We start from the raw sequence: 26,832 nt of genomic DNA, 5'->3' as shown, positions 1-26,832 counted from the left end.
CCATGATACATGGACACTAGTCATGACAGGCATGTACCAGCTGCTGGAATCATGCAGCACAGGGCTGTTGTGCTCCAGTCCTATAAAGGACCTGTAAGCTTCCTATAAGCAACAGGTCGGCCATTTTGAGAACAGGACGTTGGTCTGGAGCCATTCTAGGCCTTTGGCACGGCTCTTCGATGTTCACACATTCAAATTATCCCTTGTCTGGGAAATCCCGCATTCATGCAACCCACTACAGCTGTTCATTTCCTCCTGCAGCAGGAGCCATTGAAAAACAAGAACAGGAACTCAAGGCTTGCCAATAATCTCTAACAGGAGAAAATGGCAGCTGTGGTGGTAGTGGGGACAATTTCCAGGCAGGCTCCTAGACCACTTAGGAACAGAAAAGAGGCAGAAACAATTGTTCTCCTAATGTCTGGTATATTGAGCCATCTTCTTCCATTTAACTGGCTCAGATAAGAGTTGATGAGGATCTTTAACTGCTGGATCGCTCAAGAGAACCAACTCACCCTTCTGAGCTTAATCACAGTTTGTCATGCTTTCTGAAAAGGACTAGCAATAGTGAAGGGATTATTCAAATGTGTGATTTGGATATTCCCAAAATAATACTTAAAGGCTTCCTGTGACCTTGGCTAGAGCAATTCTTAGTTGGCTCAGATTCGCAAATGGGTATTCTCAGAATAGTTAGTTATGGAGCAAGGACACGTAAGTGCAAATGCCAGGCTACAAACCAGAATTATAAATATCGAGCTCTGCAAGAATCTACTGCCGTGTCGAGCTACTAGAAATTCCTCTTGAATCTTTTGTCTTTGAAGCAGTGCCCAAAGGGAGCACGGTGCCTACTGGAAATGAATTTCCTTCATTCATAGCAACCATTTTATTTTCCCTACACATCAAATGAAGGTTAGGACTTTCCTACGTGGAAAGACTTGCCCATGCAGCATAAATAGCTGTGTACTTTAATTATACTATATACCGTCTTTTAGTATTAAAACCCTATTATGGGAGCTCAGAGTCTCATTCTTTCTAAAACTTTTAGCGTTGGCCATCACATCCAGGGATCATTTTTCCATTTAAAGTTCTGCAGCAGGATGTTACACTGTGAAACACTCCTGTTCAGGGGTACAGCCAGCCATGCTCCAAGATACTCGGAGTATTCCATCTCAGAATCCCACACTCTACTTGCACTGAATCGAACTCTTGAGAAGATTGCTCTAAAAAAAATCTTTTCTTTCCTGAAAGGTTTTTTAGACCACTTCAAACCTTGCAGTTGCCAAGAACTTGCCAATACTTCCCCCTTGTTCTCAGTGGCCCTGTTTTGACTACAATCCTGTTGGCACTCATCAGCTGCATTTACTATTAGAGGAAATTATGACAAATAGGCTATTTCTAAATCCACACAACTTGCTGTACGAACAGCCACCATTAAACTCTGCAACCCTCCTGATTTACTAAACTGCAGTGGGGATGAAACAATTTTAATTTGACATGGACCCAGCAGTTAATAATTTATTAAAATTTTTGCCTGTCCCATTAGCCACAAGGGTTCAAGTTATATTTGCCTGGGAGTCTTTGAGGCCAAGCCTTTGACCATTTTGTTCCACCTCTCCCAGAAACATTTCCATGAGCAACCAATTCCACCTACTACCACCTGAAGAAGCCAGATAGCAAGAAACACTCCATAAAGTCAACTGGGACCATACCATTATTTCAGCAGCAATGCCAGCTGATCACAATAAGATCAGTGATGTAAGGGTAAGAATTGGCACATGAATTCCTTTAATTTCCCTCCTTTCCCCACTCCTTTTTCCTTTTGTATCATATCTATTAAATTGTAAGCCTCTGGCAATGGGTGCCCCTTTTAAACCACTGCAACACTTGAAAAATTTTGGATACTTTAAAAATACTATTTATGATACATGTCCCTGGTTCTGTTTGCTTTTAATTTGTCTGAATATGCAGTATTTTGACAGCTTTGCTCATATAATAAAACTTGACTGACTTAGATGTCACATCCTGCCTCTACAATTTGATTTATGCAGTTCAACAGTCCTAACATTTTAGAACAAAAATGGTATAAAAACAAATACTCTTTTACTTGCCTCCATCAAGGAAGTCTAGTTAAATTGAAAGGGACAAACTGCTAAACATGGAGGGAAAGGCCCTTGATCTACCAGTTGCCCTGGCAAAAAATCACCCAGCTCAGGAGTTTCTGAAATGGGATGTAAATTTCTTTAAAACATTAAAAAAAACCCCTAAGAAAATCTGAAGTGCAAAAGCTCTGAGAAACTTGGTTGATTGGAAGTTTCACTGTTTTAAAAACACACCCCTACCCAGCCTCTCTTCCAGCCAGCTGCTCAGTTATCAGAACCAAGGGACTCTGCCACTCCACCACTGCTGCTTAAGTGCAAGGTGGCACTGCTTTCCACGTAAGGAAGGAATTGCTTTACCACTAGCACTTGCACATCCGTGTGTGCACAACAGGTATGCCAGATGGTCTCCTGTGGAGTAAGCCATTGATGCCAAGGATGCAAAAAGGAATGGGGAACAGCAGCACTGATGACCATGGTGGTGAGAAGTGGATTCTCTGAGGGAAGGGACCCATTGAGAGCATCTCACCCAAGTGCCTTCAAAACCTGGGACCTGCACGGTTTTGTGGGGCCTACTGCTGTAACTCACCTTGGGCTTTAAATTAAAATGGCCCTTTCCCCGCAAAGTACAATCCACCTTCACAAGTTCTCTTGTGCTGTGGTAACGTCCCCTTATTTTGGAACCTTGGACAACCAGAGGTGAAGGTCAGAAGATGTCGGTAATGGACTTACATACCTTTGGATCCATTCTGAGGAAGTTGTGTGGACCCCTGCTGCTAAACGTTGACCTTTTAAAGGTCCTGCTATGATGGAAGTGGTAGTAGTCTTCTAGGCTCCCAATCTGTAACAAACCATGTGCAAAGAAGAGTCAGGATAGGCCAGAACCATAAGGAACATTTTCTTGATTGTTCATAGCATGTTAAAAACATCAATACAGTTTCCCCAGAACATTTTGAATTGGAACACTTTCTGGAGCCCTAACTGGAGCAAGATTGGATTTCTCAGGTTTATTAGATTAAACAAAATTAAAAACAAGTACTTCACATTAATGTTATTATTGTTACATAAAAAGAAATAGAGCATACTTCATGTAGTTTACATGCTATCTTCAAACAAATCCAAAGCTTTACATGGACGTTTTAAATGGAACATTTGTAAGTAACTTAACAACAATCAGCAAAACCCAAGCAAAACCCATCAGTTGATGGAATGGTGCCTGCCAGTAAAGTGACTTCCTAAGTCCAGCTGCAGCACTTCCTGATCTGCTCTGCAGGTGAAGGTTTGGGGAGTGCGTGGAAAGTAGCAGTGGGGAGAAGAGGGCAGAATCATCCTCTATGTGAGCAGAAATTCCCTTCATGTCACTGGACATGGCCCACTGGTTGTACTTCCCTTACTTTGGTTGTTTAAATTTGGGGATGGGGGTGCAGAGGGATGACAAAGGCAGTCAACACTGTTGGCAGACCTAGTTTTAATGGACCCAAAGAAATGTACATAAAATGCTCTGGTTGTCTATTTAATGAATTTTTAGAAATGGGAAAAATAATCACAGAAAAGCCCTGAAACTTTCCCTCCCCATAGCACTGACAAGAGATAGGTAAAAGCCAATTCTTAGCCAAGAAAGACTCAGAAAATGACCCACCCACCCAAAAGAAGAGTATATTCATTTTGTACAGCTAAACCCTGAGGACCTCTGGTCACCAGAAGGGATTAAGGACGGCCTATGCCGAGTCACACCAAGCACACAGCTAGTTTGAGAATGGCCAAGAAGGTTTTGCAGTGCTGCTTTGCTAATGGTGCCTTGGGCACCCTTCTCTTGCTGAACCACCAATGAATAAATAGACGTTCATGCAGAACAAGTTAAGATACCCCTTGCCAGGTGGTTTCCCCATCCCAACTGTCAGTTCTCCTCCTTGGATTTCTGCCTCCAGCCCTCTGTAAAGTGGTGGCAGCAGGGGGGTGGTTACACTAATGCAAACACTGGGACTTCGCCAAGCCCACTGACACCTCCCTCTTGGGTGTGGAAGGTGCCGTTTTGGCTACATAAGGCTCAGAGCTCAGAGTCAGTTCTCAGTCAGAACACAGGATGCGGCATCTGGACATGAAGGTTCTATTTAGCCATCACGGCTAACAACCAGCGATAGAAGCCTCTTCAATTAATTGGTTTTAGGCAGCAGCTGCAGCTTCTACCTCTGAGAATGATGGACTTTATACATGAAGTGCTCATCCTGTGCTTTCATTTTTCAGCCTGGAACCTTCTCCTGGTCAACGGGATGGCTGACAGAGGACTCCATGTTCTAGCTGTTTAGGAAAAAGAGGTGAGGGAACCTCTGTGCAGCATTTATGGTTTTGTGGGTCTCCTCTCAGGAGTCATGTCCTTCCTTTGTTATCTTTCTTCCAGAGGGGGCTGCATCAGTGGGTACTTCTGATGTCATGGCAGGGAATTTCAGTAGGCCCCTGGGAGCACCTTCATGGGGGTGGGGGGTGCATGTTGCCCATCCTTGTTCTGGCCAAAAAACCCACTAATAACAATCTACAAACAGGCTGGCTTCTCCGAGGGCACCCCTTGTTGCATCACCTCTTCCTCGATATGGCTTATGATTAGGACTGCGTGTGTCTGTCACTGGCAAATCAAGATTTCTGCACCAGAGAACACTCTTTCTGCCACCCTACTAAAGCAAAGAGCATTGGACTGAACTACTGTCTGAGAGAAGATACTGGGCTACAGGGCCATCTGCCTGCTATTCTGTTATAAGCCTTGTATGAATGAATGAGCGAAGGGTATTTAATTTCTTGGAGTCAAAGTAAAAATAAAATAGAAGCAACACTTCAGAAATGCAGGCGGCTAAACCACCCCTCCTTCTTCCCCCCACCTTCCCTAACTGCAACACAATATGCTTGATCCAAAACGGCCCTCAGAGTTCCACAGGAGTCAAGAACTTGGAAGCAAAACCCTCAGGAAGCCGTCTGCCCTTCACAGGTGCACACGCACACAAACACAGGCGAAGATCCATTGCTCCTCTGCCACAGCAGCAGCATCTGCAGCAGTCATGAGGAGAAAATACATGATGAGGAGCAGCAAACAAATGCACGCCACTCAGTCAGAGACTGTTCAAGGTCTTTCGATGAAGGCAGCTGCAGGGATGTTTGTTCCAATTGCTCTCCAATGGGTTCAACGAATTAATAGCAAATTAGCACAGTGGGAAGAAAAAACACAGTGGTGGAGATCAAGTTAAAAACCAAGCCCAATGTGTAGTTCATTCTTTAATGATAATAAAGTTATATAATCCATCTTTAATTACATGACAGCCTTAGAAAAGAAGTCTTAGTTAACCTATTAAAACTTCCATGATTAATTGGTTAAATCCACATAATCTGTACTCAAATAAACCAATGCTACAGAATGGGGTGGGGGGCTGGGGATCCTTCACTTGATTTTGTGTAATGCAGACATATGCTCCTTCTAGGCACAACCTTAGAAGAAAAGAAACCATTCTGCGAGAGGTAGGCAAGCTCTTGTTTGCACATAACAGCAACCCAGAATATGGGTTGAGTATGGGCTGCCATTGAATTGAGAATATCATTATATGCTAACCTGGTACTTTGGTTTAACTATGGGTTGTTAACCATGAGTAGGAAGAGAACCCAGAGTTCTCATACATGACAACAACCTACTATGCAACCTGTGGTCTAAATTGTTTTGTGCAAACTGGGTCACAGTCTGTGTTCTCACATAATGTCAAGACCTGGTTTATATTATTCCGGGGTGGCCAAAACAAGGCGCAGGAGCCACATACAGCTCTTTGAGTTTGTTTTGCGGCTTGCCACTCACTGCCCACAAGCAGCAGCCTGCTGCTCACCACCAGCCACCGCCACCCAAGGGAGCCTGCTTGTGACTCTGAAGCATCTGACATTTACTGTATGTGGCTCTTCCATTCAGCAAGTCTGGCCCTGTAGTAATCCCTAATTCATTGTGCTAGCCAGATTTCAACAAACCACGTGATGGCTTGGTGTTACATGTGAACCAAGCGAATATTTGTGAGTTCTTGTATTTAAGTATCAAGAATACTCTCATTCAATGTCAGCTGAACTCATTTGGGAGTGTGGATCTGCACTTGGGTGAGGAGACTTTTAGTCAAAGAGTTCATTCCTTCATAGGCAATCTAGCAGGTGGCACTTACATTTGGCCCTCATTTGGATTAGCTCCAGGAGTCGCTTGGAGCTCTCCTAGGTCCTGCCACCCCAGGATGGAACCAACTGTCAGTAAATTGGTCTCTGCTGGCTGCTCCATCTGGCCATGTTATGACAGTGACCATGCTCTCTTTCAGGCTGCCTTTTGCTTCTCGTGTCCAGCACCCTGCAGGCTCCCAGCCCACCTGCAATGGGACTTTAAAGGGACCAGAAGCTGAAAAATAGATCCAGTGACCCAGATCATTCATGGTTCACATGAGACCAACATTCTGTTCTCCAGAGAACACTGGCTGGAAGGGCCATGGCTGAGTGGCAAAGCATTTGCTTCACATGCAGATAGTCCTGGGTCTAATTGCCAATAGTTCCATGTAGGACTGGGGGGAAATCCTGCTGGACACCCTGAAGTGCTGCTGCAAATCGGGGTGGCCAATAGTGGGAGATTCTGATTCTGCGCAAGGCAGGTGCTTGAGAGCCTAAATGGCACCACAAGCCTTGTTTGGAGTAGGAAAACTATACCAAAAACTGGCAGCATGAAAATATATATGCATTTGCCCCCCTTCTCCCAAAAAAAGAACCCCGAAAACCCCTCAAGATAGAAAATAGCAGTGAGAAGACAATGCTGGCCTAAATTGAAGTCATCCCATTTGCCGACTTTTTCTCTCAACCCTAACTAAGAGGAGGACCCATTATTCACTTGTAGGACCACACGTGCTTTGCATATGGAGAGCCCTAAACGCCTGGTAGTGCAAGTTTGAAAAAGGATCAGGTCATTTCCTATGCTCTGTTCTACGTATTGGGCAATGTCACTCCTTGCAACAAGCCCTAATGGAAAGCTTGCATGTGAGCATTTTCCTGTTTTGCCTGTTTCACGTAGCGCAACCTGCTGCTGCACTTCAGGCAGTTCCCAGTGGCCTGCACCTTCCCAACATGTATCTGCATGCCTGATGGCAGAACCTGCACTAGAATGCAGCAGCTGAGGCTGAATAACCCAGTGTTGTCAGTTTTACTGGGCTGACATTTCCTCCACTTGAAGAGGTGACTGGCATTCCTCATTCCTGTTTTGCATTGATTTGACAAGGGGCTTTACAAGACAATGGAAGGTCCAAACATTTCAATTAGCACAATTTTTGCCAAGCGTCTGTTGCATGCTTTTACTATCCTTTTTGTTATATGAGCTACAGATATTTCAATTCGTGTATGCACACACACAGTTATATAGGACAGAAGTACCAATCAGATGTTTGCAATTCAAATGCATGTTTCTTTTCAGCAGGCATTTCCAACCCCCATATTGGTTAGCAATTTATTTCTGCAACATTATGCTCACCCCCACTGTTAAGAGTTTACATTTTCCAGCCTTTATAATGTTCATTTCGTTATAAACTCTAAATCTAGTTCTAATCTGCAATCCCTGGGGTCTTCATTTTTAGTATAAATTAAATTCATAAACAAGCAAGTTGAAGGAAATGCTCACATTCTCCACCACCCGCAAAGAGCTACATGGTCCCTTGTGCTTGTCACTTATAAAATCTAAATGCAAGATTTGAAATGCACACTAACAAAATGGCATAGAAAAATAAGCAGCTGTTGGGGTAAAAGAAGCAAAGGCATTTGAGGCCAAATAAAAACAAAAGTAAATTATGAAAGCATTTTCTTTAGGCACAAATCTCTCCAACAAGCTTGTGGTTGGACAGGTAGCAGAAAGAATTTCCATGGAAGATATCTTGCAAGTTGGGTCAGGGGGGAACACACTTGGGAAATTATTCCAGCTTACTTGCAAGCATTACTTCCAAAGTTAGTCTGGAAACCCTCACAAGATGAGAGCAAGCAAGATGGAACTGCGGGGTGAAGAACACAGCCACGGAGATGTCGTCCAACAACATCTACCAACAACAGCCATCATAGCTCACCGCTGGCTACACTGGTAAGGGCTAAAGGGAACCTCGGTCCTGCAACATCTAGAGGGCCACATATTTCCATCCCCAGTATAGCAGCCACTGGACCAGAGTCCATTATGGTCCCACACTGACTGGCAGCAGCAATCCGGGTTTTAGGCAGGAGTCCAGGTTTGAATTTGGGGTCTTGTGCATGCAAAGTGTGGACCAGCACATGCAAGTGATGTTGGCTCCTCTGTGGCTGCTCAGGATGTCTGCTCCCGGCGTAACCTACCTGTCTGCTGCCCCAAAGCAATTTTTTTCAGGGTAAGAGAGGGACAATAATGAAATAAGGCAGAAGCTTCAGCCCTCCCATCCTTTAAAATTATTGGCGTTTCACATTGACTACTCTCAAAAAGAACCTAATTCCAGGACATTTCAGGAGGTGAGTATTATTCTAAAAGGCTTGCTTGGCATGGTTCACCTGATACAGAAGGTCTGATCTGATCTGCCAAGAGCGCTCTCTCTTCAAAAGCAGGTCACCCTGGCCCTCTACTTGAGATCCAAGAGTAGTCAGATATTCTGCAAAACTATCATTTGCATCATTATTACTAATATTGCAATTCTATTGTTCTGGGCCATAGTTTTTTATTGATGAGTTTTGTTTTTATTGATTTTAATTTCTGTTTTTATAGATTTTTGTTACATTGTGTGTTGTCATTACCTCGTATGCCACCTTGAACAGTTCCACTAACCTAGAAATAGTCATAGCAAGATGATTAATAGAATTAATATTTTCTGAAGTGACTTGCTGCCCCCAGTCTGGCCAAGCCTTTAAACCAGCTTTAGGGAACATGTGGTCTTCCAGATGTTGGACTGCAATTCCATGAGCCCAGCCAGCATAGCCAAAGGTGGCAGCTGATGGAGTCTATCATCCATCAGGAGGGCTACATGTTTCCCATCCTTGGTTTAGACTTCACCCTTTCCTTGAAGGCCAGACCTTCCACTTCACAAACAAGTACTCATCCCATACATTTCTGCGCTGGGAAGCACTGGACAGCCAGCTTCAGAATTTCTGTTGTCCCAATAGTCCCACTAATTCCCTGGAACCAGGTGCCGATCACTTTGTGGAGATCCAGCCCACAACTGAGAAAGGTGAACAGCTCTGGATTTTCACCTTGGATCTTCCCACAAGGGCCTGGCAGTTATCAGCAAACCAGCAATGTGGATATTCATTTGCATAAGTGACAGATAATCCCGTGCTCTGGCAAAGACCCAAGCAGTAATTAGGCTTTTAATTTGAGCCAATCCAGATTGTGTGGTTCCCCTGAAGTGCAAGTGTTCCGCTTTCTGGCCTCCATTTCCATACTTATGCTTTGATGGCACAAAGCCCCTGCTTGGCGCCGCTTGGCTTGGCATGTTTATGTCTGCAGCGAGCAAGCCCCAAACAATGAGGAAGTGTTCCTTGCCTTGCAGTGCCACCATTATACACGGAGGGTAGGGAGCACTCGGTTGCCATGAAAATGGGCCTGCCAATTCCATCCAACTAAATGTTAAACTGCTAGGCTCTGAAGGAGCCATTCATCACTATTTAGTGAAGGTGGACCAAGGCCGCTACGCAGCATGGGCTGGCCAAATTCAAGATAAGTCAGAATGGAGAGGGATGGTCTAGCACTTGGCCTGCTCCCACATGTGTCAGTCCCCACTAGCAATGGCAGAAAAGACAACAGTACGGAGACAGGAAGTACATTATTGAAGGCACTCCTGCCATAGGCTTGATGCCAAAGATGGGCATTTTTCCACTTATGCCTGGTTCTCAACACTCAAACCCACAGCAAGCCCTGAGCTTAGGAGCTGAGGCAAGGCATCTGGGGACTGGGGATTCGGTTTTCAGGCGTGGCCAGGGGGGTGCTTGCCCAGCTAAGCCTGGTGCGCCACCTGTTCGAACTTCTGCAGCATGCTGTATGCAAGGCTGCCTTTGGAAACTGTTCAGGCACTTCAGCTGGTCCTGAATGCTGCCGCCATGCAGCTTCCTTGTTGGGACACTTCCACTGTCCTCTGGACACAAGCAAAGTACTTTGGCTCTGAGCTGCAAGGCTCCATGTTGCTCAGGGCCAGGCTATTGGGCGACTGCCATAAGAGCCTGTCCAGGTATGGACATCTTCAAGCGAGGCCACTTGCTCAGTCCTACTAAAAGCGTGTTTAATGGTGATACAATAGAGGGGCTTTTGAGGAGCCATACCCAGGCTTGGGAACACCCCAGTGAGGAAAGCTAGGTTGGCTCAGGGAAACAAGCAGCTGTCAGGGCAAAAGAAGCCATGGTTGCTCCTTCTCCGCTGTCCTTCTGCCAGCAATCATTCAAATGAATGAATGAATGAATGAATGAATGAATGAATGAATGAATGAAATACTAGCTGTAGTCAAGAGGAAGAATCACTGGGGAGGTCACTGAGTCAACCGGCACCTTAACCCTCCCCGTATGCCATGCCTTTAACAGCCGCTTTATCTGCGGATAGGAGAGTGCTGCTCTCACCCCCAAAGATGAGTCACCTGCTGATCTGAAACGGCTGCTGAATGCAGAGCCAGCATCCACATCTGGTCTCCTCCACAGCAGCCAAGCTCTCACCAAGAGCCTGGCAAGATCTGTGGTGCTGATGCCTACCTGGGACCACCCTCACCAGACAGATATGAGCTGCCATTGCACAATTCCCACAATAACTCAGGGTACCAAGGCATTGTGAGAAAGTTACAGCGGCCAAGGCTGGGCACATCAGAAGGTCCATGGAGGACATTTGCTGAGAGCTTCACTGAGTCTGATTAAAGGGATAACTACAAACCAGGTTTTCCTTTTTCTTGTTACCGGCAACCCTCCACACCATCCAGGAAAGTGCTGTAACATTGATCTTTCTTGCTATTTATCACATTAGCTGTGTCCAGCCTGGTGTCTTCCAGATGTTTTAGGCTGCCCATCAGTCATGCTTGCTGGGGCTGATGGGAGTTGATGTTTGAAACATCTGTTTATCCAACCCTTCCTCAAACGGGGTTTTTCAGGTTTTTCCCTACCCTAGTTCCCATTTTCTCCTCACAAGAACCCTGTGAAGTTGGCTGGGTTGCAAGGGCACTCCTGGTGCAAAAGCACTCAGTGAGTCTCCTGGCTGAGTGGGGATCTGAGCTCCCAGCATGCAGGGAGCTGCAGTCCAATGTGTCCAGAAGGTGCCAAGTTGGGGAAGGCTGTTCTAGTGACAACTGACCTACTGGCTCTTCACTTGTACAAAGAGGGAAGGTACCACTTAGAAAGTCTTCCATGCTTGCAAGCCTGTGTAACCGAGATGTCCTCCCTTCTTGTACTGGCTACAGTACAAGGCTATCTTTGCTTTCCTTTGCCTGGGCCACATCCCCTGGCCTTCCTTTCATAGATCAGGGCATGTGCAGCAGATCTGGGCAGCAGGATCTGAGCAAGGCCATGTACAAACACAAGCCAAAGTCCATAATAAAGTGGGAGACAGGGCTGTAGTTGAGGGACCAGTCAAAACCAGGAACCAGGAGCATGTAACAAAGCAAGGGAAGGATGTAGTTGTGAACAAGCCAGAAGTCAAGTAATGGTAAGATAAAAGAGTAATAGTAAGACAAAAGGAGCAGGTACCTCAAGGCAGGATAGCCGGGTGGGATTTGGGAACTGCAAAGGTGTGGTGAGCAAGGCAAGGCAGCAGGGAAAGCAGGGCAAGGTGAGGCATGGCAGGAACTGGATTGGGTGAAAGTCAAATAGGAGGAACACTGGAACATGCATCAGCAAAGGAGTTCCCAGTTGGGAGCTCATCCCACCCATCAAGAGCCTGAGAGCTCCAGCAGAGTCTGGGACCAATCCTAAGAAAACCCTCTTGGTTGCTCTGGTTCTGGCCAGCAAATGGAGCCCTGAAGCTTCCCAGTTCCTGACACTCTGCAATTAATTCAAGTCATGCCCAATATCCATCTTGATGAGCAGCAGTCATGGGGTCAGCTCCCTTTGATGAGCAGAGAACTGGAATCTCATTCAAGTGTGAATAGCCCAGAAAAAGTGAGGAAATGTCCTAGAGAAACTGAGCATGTTCTTTTTTGGAAGACAAAGAATGTTTCAGTAATTTGGGACTTATTAACACCAATCTAGTCCCCCAAAGGAAGAAAAAACAGTGAATACAAGCAGTAGATTCAACAGAAGTGTTGAAGGGCCTAATTTAGTTTCAGAGATGCTCTTAGAGGGTTGTATTCCAGTGATGGGCAGGGTTGAAAGCAAAACTGGGTAAGCAGGGCCAAAACACTAGAAATACCAGCATTCTTTTTTAAAGCTCTTACATCTTAGGAAAGAAATGTCCATCTTTTAGAATGAAAAACCATCGTACAAAAGCTGGGGAACCACCAAATAGCTGGAGGTCATGAGAAAGGAGGAAAGGGCAATGGACATCCAGGGACTTTCAGAGGGCCAGATCTGGCCATGGTCAACACACCTGGTTAACAAGATCCATAAGAAGAGTTTTGCTGGATCAGAGGAAGAAGATTCAGCTCAGCCTTCACCTACCTGCTACCCTCCGGATGTGTCGAACTAAAAGTCCCAGAACCCTCAGTATTGTGTTGTAGTTCAACACAACTAGGAACTGTGAGCTTCAGGAAGATTGGTCTATCTGCTCCAGCATTCTACTTTCCACAACAGCTGACTCACATTTTCAGGAATCCCACGAGCAGGACATGAAAGAATGGCAATCCCAGCCTGTGATCCTGCAGTCACTTGTATTCAGTGGTATCCTACTTTTGAATACGATGTTTCCATTTAGTCATCCACCATTAGGTCTCAGGGTCCAATGGAATCAGAAGCAAACAGCATGACCCAAACAGACTGGTATTCTGGTCCTGCAGTAGGCAGAGGAACTGGGTTTAAGGGCAATCTATTCCACAATTTATCTTACAGAAAAAACTTCTCAGACGAAGGAGCCAATCTTGGACAAGTTCTTATATAAGACTGACAGAACCCTGGTTGGCTGTGCAGGTCACCTAATTCCTATCAGGCTGACTAACTGAAGTTTCTATAGTTACAATCCGATCTGTCAAGCGGCAATGCAAAATCAGCCTAAGGGATCCAACAAGTTGCAACTCTGATCTCCCAAGAGGAGGAAGTTTGAGACATGTGTTGGATCAGGCATGTCCAAAGTCCGGCCCAGGGGGCCATTTGCAGCCTGTTTTCAAATTTTGAGCGGCCCACATCCTCTTCTCCCCGCCGGCTCAGCCTGTCACTCATCCCCGCCGGCCGGCGTTTTTCCCTTCACCGCACAGCGGTTCCCGCAGCTGACCCCTGCTGCCTCCTGCTCCTTCAAGGCTGGTGGTTATATTTCACCAGAAGATGGCAGTGGACCTGAGTCAGCACTCTCGCCGCATGACCCTTGTGACACAAGGCTTGTGTGCCCATTTCTAAAATGGCTACTGTAACTAAAAAAAGGAAAGTTGACAGCGAGGGCCACTGCTTCCAGGACAAGTGGAAATTGGAGTATTTTTTCACTGAAATACGAAACAACTGTGTCTGCCTAATTTGCCAAGAGACTGTGGCTGTTTTCAAGGAATTCAATATCAAGAGGCACTACCAGATGAAACATGCTAACTACAACAAGCTAACTGGGAACGAACGCGGCGAAAAATTGAAGGAACTGGAAGCTGCTTTAACGGCACAGCAGCGCTTTTTCACAAGAGCCCGTGAGTCAAATGAAAATGCCACAAAGGCGAGCTACGAGGTGGCAACACTGATTGCCAAGCACTGCAAACCTTTTACTGAGGGTGAATTTATTAAAGACTGCGTGATGAAAATGGTGGAGAAAATTCATCCCGAGAAGAAGCAAGAGTTTGCCAATGTTTGCCTGGCTTGTAACACTGTGGTACGGAGAATTGAAGATGTTTCATCTGATATTAAGAGACAGTTAGAGGCAAAAGGAGTGGAGTTTGACTTTTTTCGTTAGCCTGCAACGAAAGCACGGATGCATCTGACACCGCTCAGTTATTGATTTTTTTGAGAGGAGTGGACAATGACATGAACGTGAGTGAAGAGCTACTTGTCTTCCAGAGGCTTAAGGACCAAACAAGAGGAACAGATTTATTTGTTCCTGTTTGTTCCGCCGTAGATGACATGAAACTACCATGGAATAAAGTCACTGGAATTATTACGGATGGCGCACCTGCCATGGCTGGCGAGTGAAGTGGATTATCAACCCTAGTCTGTAACAAAGTCAGTGAAGGAGGAGGCAAAGCTATAAAACTCCACTGTATTATTCACCAACAAGTTCTCTGTGCCAAACATCTGAAATATGATCATGTTATGAAACCAGTGATGAAGGCTATTAATTATATTCGCTCCAAAGCCCTGTGCCACCGCCAGTTTCAACAGTTTCGACTCGACATCCAGGCTGAATATGGAGATGTTGTGTATCACAACGAGGTAAGATGGCTCAGTCGGGGGTCTGCACTGCAGCGTTTCTACTCTCTTAGGGAGGAAATTGGACAATTCTTGGCAAAAAAGGGACAACCGATGCCAGAGCTATCTGATCCTGTTTGGCTGGCTGATTTTGGATTTTTAGTTGACATAACACAACATTTGAACATGCTGAACACGAACCTTCAGGGCCAAAATGCAGTGGTAAGCCAACTGTATTCACATATCAAAGCCTTTGGGACCAAGCTACTACTTTTCCAAAGGCACCTGTCACAAACGCAGCCCAATACCACACATTTCCCATTGCTGCAGGAAATAATGACCAGTTTTCCACAGAACAATATGAGTGTGCAAATAAGGAGGTATGAAGCAGACATCTCATCTCTGGCTGAGGAGTTTCAACAGCGCTTTCGGGATTTTGCAGCTATTGAAAAGGAGATCACACTTTTTTCATCTCCTTTCTCTGTGGATCCTGATGACGCTCCAGACCACCGGCAGCTGGAGCTCATTGAGCTGCAGTGTGATGCCGAGTGTCGCAGTCAGCACCAACAGCTCCCTCTTGTCAACTTTTACCGCCAGCTGGATAAAGACAGGTTCCAAGAGATTCGAACATTTGCTAAGAAAATGCTGAGCTTGTTTGGTTTGACATACTTGTGCGAGAAGACATTCTCGGTTATGAACATTAACAAGAACCACGTGAGGACAAGACTAAGTGACTTTCACTTGTGTGACATCTTGCGCATCAACACCACTGTTTTTGAGCCAGACCTGGCCTATATAATGCAGTTGAGATCTCAGTATCACCCTTCACGTTAGTGCAGTTAGTCTTTCATAAAATAGTTCAGTTGCATTTAATGTTAATGGTTCAAAGAATGTCAGGCTGAATGGTCAGCCCCCACACATTTTCACCTCACCAAATCTGGCCCTCCTTGCAAAAAGTTTGGACACCCCTGTGCTGGATAAACAGATGCCTCAGACTCAAACATCATCCAGAACAGGCTGACCACCAGTTCATCAGTCCCAGAAACCATCTGCTCACAATGCCTCTGCCTTGTCAGGATTCAGTTAATTGCTCTCATCCACCCCATTACCAAATCTAGGTACAGCAACACAGGCTGGGCTATTCCTCATCTCTCAGTCCAAGTCATCTCTGTGAGTTTATGGCTGGGTGGAGATTTAAATGCAGGTCAGACCCAACCCACTGCACCCTAGATCACTCCTGGTCTCAATTTTCTTCTGCTTTTTAAAGATATCTCTGAGCTGCTTTGCTGCACAAGCTTCATCTATATTAATTTAAAGCAGCCTTCACTGGCCTGGTGCTCTCCAGATGTTTCAGACTGTAACTTTCTTTATCCACACCTGTTGGCTATGTTTCTTGGAGCTGATAGGAGCTGTAGTTCAAAACAGCTGGAGGGCACCAGATTGGAGAAGTCCAATTTAAGGTATTTATAGACACATACACCCTTCAACAGATTTGAAGCAGTTTACCAAAGACCTGGCAATTCTTTGCCTTGAAGTTCTGCAGTTGAACATTTAGCGTCCATCTGCCAGTTTAATTGTACCAAGAACAAGGTTGAAATTTAAAAGTCAAGGCAGAACGGATAGCGGATCCTTTTAGCACTGTGATGAATTGCTGTGCCACCAGGGCAGAGGAGCGGTGGACCGAGAAGCAACACTGAGCCAGTAAGGAAAGCTATAAGCTGGGATTTGTTTAAAAAAATCAAAACAAAACACCAAGAAGTTCTTTGCAACTGAAGACTACAGAAAAAGAAGATTTAAGAAATATTGACAGAAGCAGAGTTCAGCAAAGGAAGTCATGATGAAACCACCAAGAAATGCTATAAAGGCTATTAAGTCAAGAAGAGTTGTTGTTAGTGCCTTGCACTAGAAGCTACCCATGCAAGTTGGAAGGATCCCAGTCACCTTTTCCAGAGCCCAGGAACTAGTGGCCATTCCTGAACAAGATGCATGATGCAAAGAAAACATTCCATTTAGATTAGAAGCACCCTGCACAGTTTCTTGTCACAGATAATAATAAGCGAGACATGTGGAAACACTACACGAGACAATGGATTGATTTACACAACACGCCTTATCTTAAACTCTGTTTGATTGTGTGTGCCTGTAGTTTATATGCATTTTCTAACCGCCACTTCTCCCTCACACCCTATCCCCATCTTCAGATCACATGGGGAAGCCATTATATATTACAAGTCCATAATAACTTACTTGTGTCCTTGAAAGAACAGATTAGTGTGTTTTTTCAAGCACACTCTTTCAATTCATAATTACAACCTCGTTGCGTTCCTGCTGGAGGTTATCCTGGACCCATCTGGAAATGAGTTCCATAGAAAATCAGCATGGTGGTTGCTGCTGAATGGAGGTGGTGGGGGGGCAGCACTATGCTATACAACCAGTGGTGCAGAGAGGACTGGACCCCTGGGATCAAAGTCCCTGTGAAGAAATGCCTATATAGCTGTGTTCTTCCATAGTGTGGGGGGAGATCAGGGAGCAGGGAGATCTGAGGCACTATAATGTATATCAGGAAGCCTGAGGCCTTGCTTTGTCTCTGTCAAAGGACTGTGTAGCAGTGGCTGGGTGGCATTCTGAAGGGGGAGAAAGTGATTAGATGGGACCTCGATCCACTAAATTCAATTCTGATTGTCCAGGGATTCTAGCAATGTGGAGCAGTGCAGCTGGGAAATGATAGTTAAGGAATGGCAGTTGACAATTTAGTCAGAGTTATTCTGTGGGGAGACAAGGAGAAGGTCTGTTGGCTGATGTGTTGCGTATAAAGGACTAGGAGAAAGCTGATGAGAAAGTTAATAACTGTTCTTTCTCTGTGAGTAATTGCTAGGTGTCTGCTGAAGATCTGGTGGAAGGAGCAAGAGCTCTGATAGGCTCCAAGATCTTGTGAGCAGTTGTGCTGTAGAAAACACTTCCACAAGATAAAGTGATGGCCATCACTTTGGAGAGTTTTAAAAGGGGATTGGACCAATTCCTGAAAGGGAAGACTATATATGGCTACCAGTTCTGAAGGCTGCATGCTGTGTCTAATACGAGATGCAGTGTGCCTGAATACACCAGTGGCCAGGGAGCATGGATGGGCAGGCGCTGCTGCACCCATGTCCTAGTCATGGCTTTCCCACAGACACCTTGTGCAAATGGAATGCTGGATGAGATGGACCCTTGGGTCTTGCCAAGGGAGATTCACTGAGCAGGTGCTAAAAACCAAGAGAAACCATTCAGGCAGTTAGCAATACAACAAGAAGAGTTTGGGAGTCGGAGGAAGATTTTCTTCTGATGCTGAGCCCCTTGCAATGGTATTTAGGATAGCTGTTTAGGGAATGTGTTGTGAGCCGTCCCGAGGCTGTGTAGCAATGGGACGGCATATAAAAACTTTAAATAAAAATAAATAAATGTGGCCTGAGCTGAAGGAAGTCCTTAGAGGTTTGTAACTCTAACAGCATAGTGTCTCTTGAGTCCTAAAGAACCGTCAGTAAGCAGCCTTTTGAAAACCCTGCAGTAAATATTACTAAACCCTTATGTACAACATATCCCTTTAATAGATTACCTACTTAATCATTCAGCTGGTCTCAAGGGGTTGTGCCCATCTCATACCTAAGCCTCTTATACCAGCTCTGAGGAAGTTTTCAAGAATTCTGACAGAATTAGTAGTAGTGGGAAAGGGTCGGCTTGTGGAACTAAGGTCAGAAATAGCAGCATTTTCATAGATAAGGAACCTCTCAGATGGGGCTGCCAGTGAACAAGCAGTTTCCCCACAGGTGGTAACAGTAGCTGGGAGAAGAAATACCCCATAGCCTGCATCAAATGACCACCCAGAGAGTGGCCAATGATGCAGGAAACAACTCCTTTTTTTTCCTGTTATTAGGATGGTACTGTGTTTTCAATGAACTTGAAATACAAACAATTCATGCCTTGGGTTTTTAAAAGAACAGGGTCAGCAAACTACTTTGCTGTTCTTCTAATTATTTCAGGACGAAGAAGAGAAATGTTTGTTGTGTGCTTCACTAATGCAGGCAGATATCCAAAGCACCCCCCCCCCCCACACACACACAAGTCCATTAAGTCCAGGTTCAATATTATGTAGCTGCACCACTAGTTACAGCTAAGCAAGTCAAAGAGTGGGAAGGACATTCAGTGCAGCAAGTTGACAACTATGCAGAAAGCAGCAGTTCCTTTTTATTACTAATGAATGCCCCAAGCCCCAAAGCAGCACAGTGACTATGGCAGCTCTCCATGAGCTAGATTCCCATGTGCCGCAACCACACTGCTTGAGATGGCAAGTGGGGGTTGAACACATCGTCACTATCCGTGCATAAAGACAAGAAGATTTCCTTGCACACAGAAAGCAGGAAGGGTTTTGGATGAGCCTTCTCCTTGACACTCACTTTCTACCTGCAAGGAAGTGTTTTTGTGGTTTTGAACAGATAATGACGAATCCCACCAGCAGCCTCATGTGACATTAAGCGACCCATATAGGACCAGATACGAGAGGAAAGAGATGTTAAAATGCAAGCTGACTTTCATTTAAGGCAGATCCACTGAAAATACAGCATAGTTCAACCTTCCGGAACCTGGTGTCCTCCAGATTTTTTTTACTACAATTCCCATCAGTGTGAACCAGCATAGCCAATGTCCAGGAATGCTGGGAGTTGTAGTTGAAACATTTGGAAGGCACCAGGTTGGGGAAAGCAAACCTAGCTAATGCTACACCATGCTGGTCACCCTCGTCTGGACAGGTTCCAGTTAGTCAACATCCGCCTTAAAATGCGGTGCCCAGAAGTGCCGCGTATGCCAATGATCCATGAAGTTAAAAAAAAAATCTCCAACAGAGCTGTTATTAAAATCTACAAAGATACTACAGTTCAAGCAATTACCAAAAAAAAAAAAAAAAATGTTGGCAGGGATCTCAGCTTAAAATTCCAGCTTTGTAACCATCTAAGACATTCTCCCCTCTCCACAATTCCCCCTCGCACACACACGTGCATGCATGCGCGCGCACACACAAATGCACACAAACTACACCCACAGAAAAATCTATTCACCTCATATACAGCAGTTGGGGAAGAAATATATAAACGGCTTTATAAATGGCTCTAAATTGATAAGGGCATATTTTGCCAGGCAAAAATTAAATATTGATTCATTTCCACTAGGCAGTTCCCCTTGGAATCTGCCTCAAGATGTTTTTCTGTCATGATTTAGCTAACTAATTACCTTTTGGGTCCATCTGCTTTCATGTCTCAACTACAACCATTTGGATGGGACCATTAAGCAAAAGTTGAGGTGGTGCCGAAAATTAATCGGCCATAGAAGGAGAAAGCAGAGGAGAGAGATGAAAGTCTGGGGAGTGAAGGAAGGTTGCACATCTTTGCCTGGGAGAGTCACAGATTTAATGAAGGAGAGAGAAGTCAGGGATATTATCGGAGTCACTACAGAGAATGCAGAGCAAAGAGAAAAAGTAAGGGATGCAGCCCTGCACAGGAGGGGAAAGCTCCTGCTGGGATTCCACAATGCCAGGATCCACCTCCATGACTCTAGCAGCAGAAAATCCCCAGTAGGCACGACAGAGAGACACCCTGGCTGCACTTTAAAACTCGCTGCTTTAGTATAGCTCCATGCAGCTCTAAGACAGCCATAATAATGCACTAGAACACACACTTTACAAGTAAACGATCCCACCTACAATTCTTGGAAGCTCCACGTCAAGATAGCCAACTAGCCAACCAGCCTTCTGCCCAAGATCTTGGGAGAGCAGTAGCTATTCAGAGGTGTCTGCACGGAGGAAAACAGACTGATTCGGGAGACGATAACTCGTTTAAAATCAACTTGCTTTTTTAAAAGCCAAAATAGCTTTGTTTACCAAAAGAAAGTTCCCAAAATTCGTATCACCAACATACTGTTATTCAACCAACTCGAACATTCACGAAATATTCGGCAAGCTTTGAACTTCTCCAGGACTCCTCTCCAGGCAAAATGGTTAAACAATAGCATTCATAAAAGTTTGCTCTATTTCTCCAGTCTATAGTTGGCCCATGCGTGAGCTGATAGAATAGTAAGGGATACCGTTTCAAAATTCCTAGCATCCCCCCCACCCACCCCCAAAGCTGTACAAGTCTCCATTCTGAGAAGAAGTAACTCTTACATTGTTGCCCATTGTGGATGGTTGTTTTTAAACCGAGCCACATTTGTGATCCCAGCAAAACCAGCCAAGATTTATACACAGCAATCTGCACTACCACACCCTTCCCCAGTCTGGTGCCCTCCAGATGTTTGGGGCTCCACTTTCCCGCATCCCTGAAGGGTATTCTTATTGGCCAGAGCTGAAGGTGCACCAGGTGCTGGAGAGCCCCACCGAAACCAAAGCCTCAGACAAACCAGGTTTATTCTAGCCCATGAAAACAGCTACCACAAATTTCTTAGAGCATCGATCCAGCCCCTGTTAAGAGCTTTACTTCTTTTCTGGAATCCCCATTGTGACATAAGTTGTTCTAGGCGGCAGCCCAATTTGCATCTAGAAAGTGAACTCTGGCTTCTCTCGCTATCACCGTACAATCCTAATACTTTTCTACTTAGAAGTGAGCCGCAATCCTAGACGTACTTAACCGGGAGTAAGTCCCACTGAATCCAACGGGGTTTGCCTCCGAATAGATGCGCACACCACGCCATCGACCGCGCGTTGGCCACAGAGGTGCCCACAGCTCCTGGGAGAACTCCGGAGCTCAGCTGTGTGCGCGGGGCAGCGCACTTTCCCCCGGAGCGATCCAGCACCCTGCGGTACTGGGGGGGAGAAAGATCTTTGCCTAAAACCGGATCAGCATCGTTTGCTTCGCTCATTTTCGCGAGCTTCCTCCGTGAAACCAGGGTGGACTCTGTGCCAACAACTGGAGGGAAAGTTGCTCAGTTCCAGGAGAAGGGCGAGAGCGCCCCCGCGCCACGGAGAGGGCACGCCGGCGCCACCCGGGGCTGCAGCGAAGGAGAAAAAGTTTGCGCCTCACCTGCCCGAGGTTCAGGTAGCCGTAGGCAGCGGCCAAGCGGTCTGCCTCGGCGGGGCCGCCCAGCACCCGCACGGCCCAGTGGTTGGTGTACACGGCGCGGGCGCGCCTCGCCGGGCAGGCGGGCAGCGCCGCCAGCAGGAGCAGGCAAGCCCCCAGGGCGCGCATGGTGGCGCCGGCCGGGTCGCTGCGCGCGGGGCGAGCGGGAGTGAGGAGGGAGCGGGAGCGCGGCGGGCGGAGGGAGGGAGCCGCGGGCGGCGAGGACGCCGGGTGTCCGCTCGGCAGGCCGGCGTGAAGGCTCACTCGCCCGCCCGCCTGCCTGCCTGCCTGAAGCCGGCCGGTGGGGGGAGCCTCGCCTTTTAAGGCGGACGCAGCCGAGGGGAGGCGGAGGCTGTCGGGTCCCCTTCTCCTCCCAGGCGGAGGCATTGCCAGGAGGATCTTCCCGGGGTCCCGGCAGCGGCGGCGCCGCGTCCAAGCGCTCGGGAGCCACCCCGGGTTCTGCGGCCACCGCTTCTCCCCTTGCCCCGCTTCTGCCGTTGGGCCGCCGCTGGAGGCTGCCGGGTAGCCGCTTCCAGCCGGCCTCTTGCGACCGGGCTGACTCGTCGCGGAGACGGCGGGGCCATCTCAGACGGGCCCGGGACGGCGCAGCGGCGTTGCCCTGTGCTTTCGTGGCCCGCGAAGCGGCGGCGGTGCGGAGCAGCCTTGCCCCAACCGGGGGGCCTCCGGAGGGGATGGACTGCTGCTCGCCCAATCCCCTGATCGGGGCTAGCTGCCATGGAGCGTAGGGCTACCCGTGGCCGGTAGCCAAGGTGCGAATTGGCGTGCCAGTGTCTGGGGAACCTGAGCACAGGCTGTCCTCGCACTCAGGTGTCATTTGTGGGCTTCCCTGGGCATCTGATGGGCAACTGTGTGAACAGGATGCTGGCCACGCTGGGCCTTTGCCCCTAGCCACCTCTAGGGAGGTTCTTGCATTCCTTAAAGCCAAACGGACATCTCCCTTGTAAGAGGGATCCTTTTCTTGCAGCGGGAGCCTCAATTCCACATGTGGGTTCCCCTGACGCCTGCCCCATTTACTCCCAAGTAAGGGTGGCTGCTAATATTCCCGCCTCGCTGGCCCTGACGGCAGCCTATAGGACTGTACTGACCTCCTATCAAGTCAGCTCTTTGGTCGATCTAACACTGTACTTACTGCTCACGCACTGACTAGCAGGGTCATTTTCCCAGAAGATGCTGGAGATGGAACCTGAATCAGCCACACAGGCCAAGCGTGTCTCTTGTCACTGAAGCAGAGGCCAGCCCTACTCAAAAATGCCCAGCTCTGTCACAAGGAGCGTGCAGTCCTTATTAAAGGGACAAGAGCCACCAAGGGTTATGCACCATGACAACTAAATGGGACCTCTGTGTTCAGAGGCAGTAGACCTTTGCCTACACAGCGCTGATGACACCAACTTATTTTCTCCTTTGCATGCCATATCTATTTGGGCCAGAGCCAAGTCATACCAAGACATTTTAAATCTCAGCAAAACTGGGTGCAGAAATTAATGTAGTAAATTGGCGAAGTGTTTACCACAAGGATGGTGTCTGAACTATTCAGACTAATTTTATCGATTTCCATAATAAACCTATCTTGCATACCATGAAAACTTGCAATAAAAGGGGGCGGAATCCATTAACACCATTCCTTTTGGCATCCCAGTATTGTTTACATCCATTCTGAATCTACCTAAAACCTATTAATGCAGCATTTGCTATGACACCAGGTACAGAGAGACAGACAGAAACATGGTTAACCCTAGCTGACATCCTGAGCCTTTGACAGTCAGTTTGGTGGGACTTAGTGCTAAGTAAAATCACACAGGATTGTAAGACTTTAACTGTCTGAGCAGCACCATTGTATGAGGTTGTTCCCCAGTTGAGGTCTACTCTCTGTAAAAAGATTCACTATAGAAAATTAGATGTCAGAGAACAATTCTGGACTAGCTTTCTGCCTCCTATGCAAAGCGTAAAAAAACATTTGGTATGGAGGAATATTGGACACATGCACAGAAGCACACCTGCCTCTCTGAGCCAAAACTATTATAGTCCAGACAGAGGGGAGGACTAGTCCAATGAAAACCTACATTTACAGGTAAAGGTATCAGATGTCTTTCAATACAGTCAAAACCAAACTCAGCTCTCTTCTTCATGCCACAGACTGCTTGAAAGAGAAGGTAACTCTGATCACCTATGATCTGATGGTCATTATGTGTTCTTCTAGGAGCTTTTCTGTGTTCCATTTCTGCATTCCAGTGTTTGCATGATGGCTGATATCTTGACAACAATGTGACCTTGTCAATTAGCTAAAAGGCATAAGCAAAGAATATGTTCATGGAACGATGGAAAGGATGGAGACTGGACAATGCTTATCAAGTTAGAGACAATGAGCTAGTTTGCAAGATGATCGCTGTGCCTTATTGAACCCACGATGTGTATGCTGGGTGACATTTTGAATACACAGCCCCAGGTAGGGTTTTGGTGTCATGCAGACCCATCTATTGAGGGTTAAGCAATGCTACAACAAACTTAGCAGAGAGTCAGTGAGCAGGTAGACACAGGTAATGGCTTCTTCCACTCTTCCTACTCAGTACCTCCATTGTCTGGGTCAGAGCAAGAAGCAGCAGAACAAGCAGGTCACAATGGAGAAGATGGGGAGCAACTCTAGGGGGCTTTTGTGGGTCCTGGTGGAGTGTGGGTCCTTGGCAAATGCCCAGTTATGCACACCTTTGACAGCAGCCCAGATCAGAACTACAACTGTCCTCTTCGAATTTGATGGAGAGTTGGCTTCCATCTGCATGTTGATGCCTCACTCCAGATCCCTGGATGGCTTCTTCCAGAGGTTTCATGTAGACAATTAAAGACAGAACTCTGTGTGACTCCATAGGCCAAAGAGCACAACGGTTGTCCTCCTGGACCACCTTCTAAGTTCTAACTTGCAGGTAGGAATGGAGCATGCATAAAACTGTGTCTCTTCAAACCCAGCTAGTCAAAAGGCTAGCATGGTCAGTAGTATCAAAATCACAGAGAGGCCCAGAAGATCCAGGGGATGCACTCCCAGTGTGGATTGTCTATGGGGCAATGTTCATTCTCAGAAGTCGATCAGAATCCATGACAAAATGGGTGCAGATTAAGTCATCCACCTCACCCAGGACCACCTAGAGTTAGGCTTCTGCTGCGTGCTGGAGTGCCTTGCCCAGAAAGGGTCATTGACCTAGTGGGCTTTGGGATGAGGGAGTCTATTGATGTCCTTTCATTGTAAAAGGAAGCTCAAGTCAATTAAGAGGAAACACATCACAGTGCTGAGAACCAAGAGAAGGAGAATGGTGGAGTTGTATATTAATTGAGATGTTAATGGAGGGGGTAGGACCTGAGTGGATTGGGCCTCTATAGCTTTGCAAGAAATGAATACACTCTGAGCAGTTCTTTGTGCAACTCAGCAGTCCTCTTTGCAAAATATTTGCGGAGTGAAGCAAGTGTTCTCTAATCTATGATACCAGGATATTTGCTTTTTATAGCATGGGTATTTTAAATGTCATTCTTGGTTCTCAACTTTTCCCCTTTCATGTTGGTCACAATCCAAGCTAGAGTAAAGCACTTTTAAATCCCATTAATTTTCAATAGGCTAGCAAAGTTACATCCTTTAATAATTTTTTTCAAATGTTTATATAATGTCTTGGACAGTTTTGGGGAGAAGATTAAGAAATGTTTAGCTTGTAAATTTTTAGCTAACATGTAATGTGGAGGTTGCTATAAAGTGATATAAACTGTAGAGGTTAGTTTGCAGGCCTCAAACTTGGGAATCCCAGATTCAAATCCCTACTCAATCCTGTATTGCATTAGATGACTGAGGACCAGTAAATCTCTCTAACCTACTTCACAGAGTTATTGTGAGGACTAAAAGGGTAGGAGAGAATCTTTGGATTAGTTAGGTGCTCTGAAGTCACTTGTTCTGAAGGGCTGGAAACAATAATTAAATAAGTCTTCATCTCAGAATTGTGTCCAGGGCTTGGACTGGATCAACTTTGAGGTGATTAGCAACTGCTAACGATCCTGCTAATCTTATCTTTGCATCTCCCCATTAAAAACCAAATATTTAGGAACAAATAAGTTATTACAATTATTTATCTGTTGCTGTGACCAGTACCCTGACTTTCTACCAAGACAGCAGCAAACAAACCAATCCCAAGTGTATTGTTTCTTTATTGTATATCCTGCCCTTTTCCTTTCAAAGCACTCAAGGTGGCTTACATAATTCTCCCCTCCTCCCAGTCTTATACTCACAACAACCACCCTGTGAGTAAGGTTGTGCTGAAGGTCAGTGAATGGTCCAAAGTCACCCAGTTGGCTTCATGGCTGAATGGGGCCTTGAAGCCTGGTCTCCTGAGTCCCAGTCCAGTGCTCTGACCACACATGAGTTACTAATATAGAGAACAGCCAAGACCACAATAGGTTTTGTGGCTACCTGTCATCTCTGGCTTGTGGCAACCCTATGAATGAGCGCTCCCCAAAATGCCCTGCCCATGGCAGCCTTGGCCAGCTCTTGTCAACTCAGGGCTGTGGCTTCCTTCATGATACCCATCTCCTATTCACTCTTCCCCTTCTTCTCCTGCCTTCCACTTTCCCTAATATTACTGTCTTCTCCAGTGAGTCTTTCGCATGATTTGTCCATCATTTTCCTTCCAGTGAACACATGGCAAAACATTTTCTTGGAGCTGTTGTCCTGCATGCTCACAAACACCAAAGCTGCCATAGTATGTTTAGATAAATCAGATTCTGCTGACACCAGAAAGTTATGATATAGGTTTAGTCTGTAGTACTGCAATGTCTGTGGGGACAAGTACTTCTCTCCCCCACACCAGCCTCTTGCTTGTCCCAGCTTCCAGTACTCAGCCAAGGAAGCACTGCAAGGATTCCTTTACCATGACCCTGTTGGAGTCACTATAAAAGGGGAAAGGGGTCACCAAGAAAGACAGTATCAATTTGCATGCAACTTGCATGTGCTAATTTATATGTATGGGCACATATTCTGAAATTATTATTGTAATTTAATCCCAATGTGGAAGGCAGTGACCTGGTGCCTTTGCACCCATTCCTTCTGTGATCTATATGGCAACTGTGTTGGGGCAGCTACAGTTCTGATGGTTCTGATCCTTCACATTGGAATTCAAAAGGACAGC

General features: G+C 46.2%; 1 protein-coding gene across 1 annotated transcript in view; it reads right to left on the bottom strand.

Moving 5' to 3' along the window:
* PCSK6 (proprotein convertase subtilisin/kexin type 6) overlaps positions 1–2,856 on the bottom strand; it is a 77,077-nt gene extending 74,221 nt beyond the window's left edge. Inside the window, exon 1 of the mRNA XM_044445005.1 lies at positions 2,830–2,856. Within this exon, the coding sequence (XP_044300940.1) occupies positions 2,830–2,841 (12 nt within the window). The 5' untranslated portion in view covers positions 2,842–2,856. The remainder of the gene's footprint in view (positions 1–2,829) is intronic.
* Positions 2,857–26,832: the final 23,976 nt, after the last annotated feature.

This window comes from Varanus komodoensis, unplaced genomic scaffold (genome assembly GCF_004798865.1).
Source record: "Varanus komodoensis strain SLA01 unplaced genomic scaffold, ASM479886v1 scaffold46_3, whole genome shotgun sequence".
NCBI classification, from domain to species: Eukaryota; Metazoa; Chordata; class Lepidosauria; order Squamata; family Varanidae; genus Varanus; species Varanus komodoensis.
This window is presented reverse-complemented; position numbering and strand designations above follow the sequence as displayed.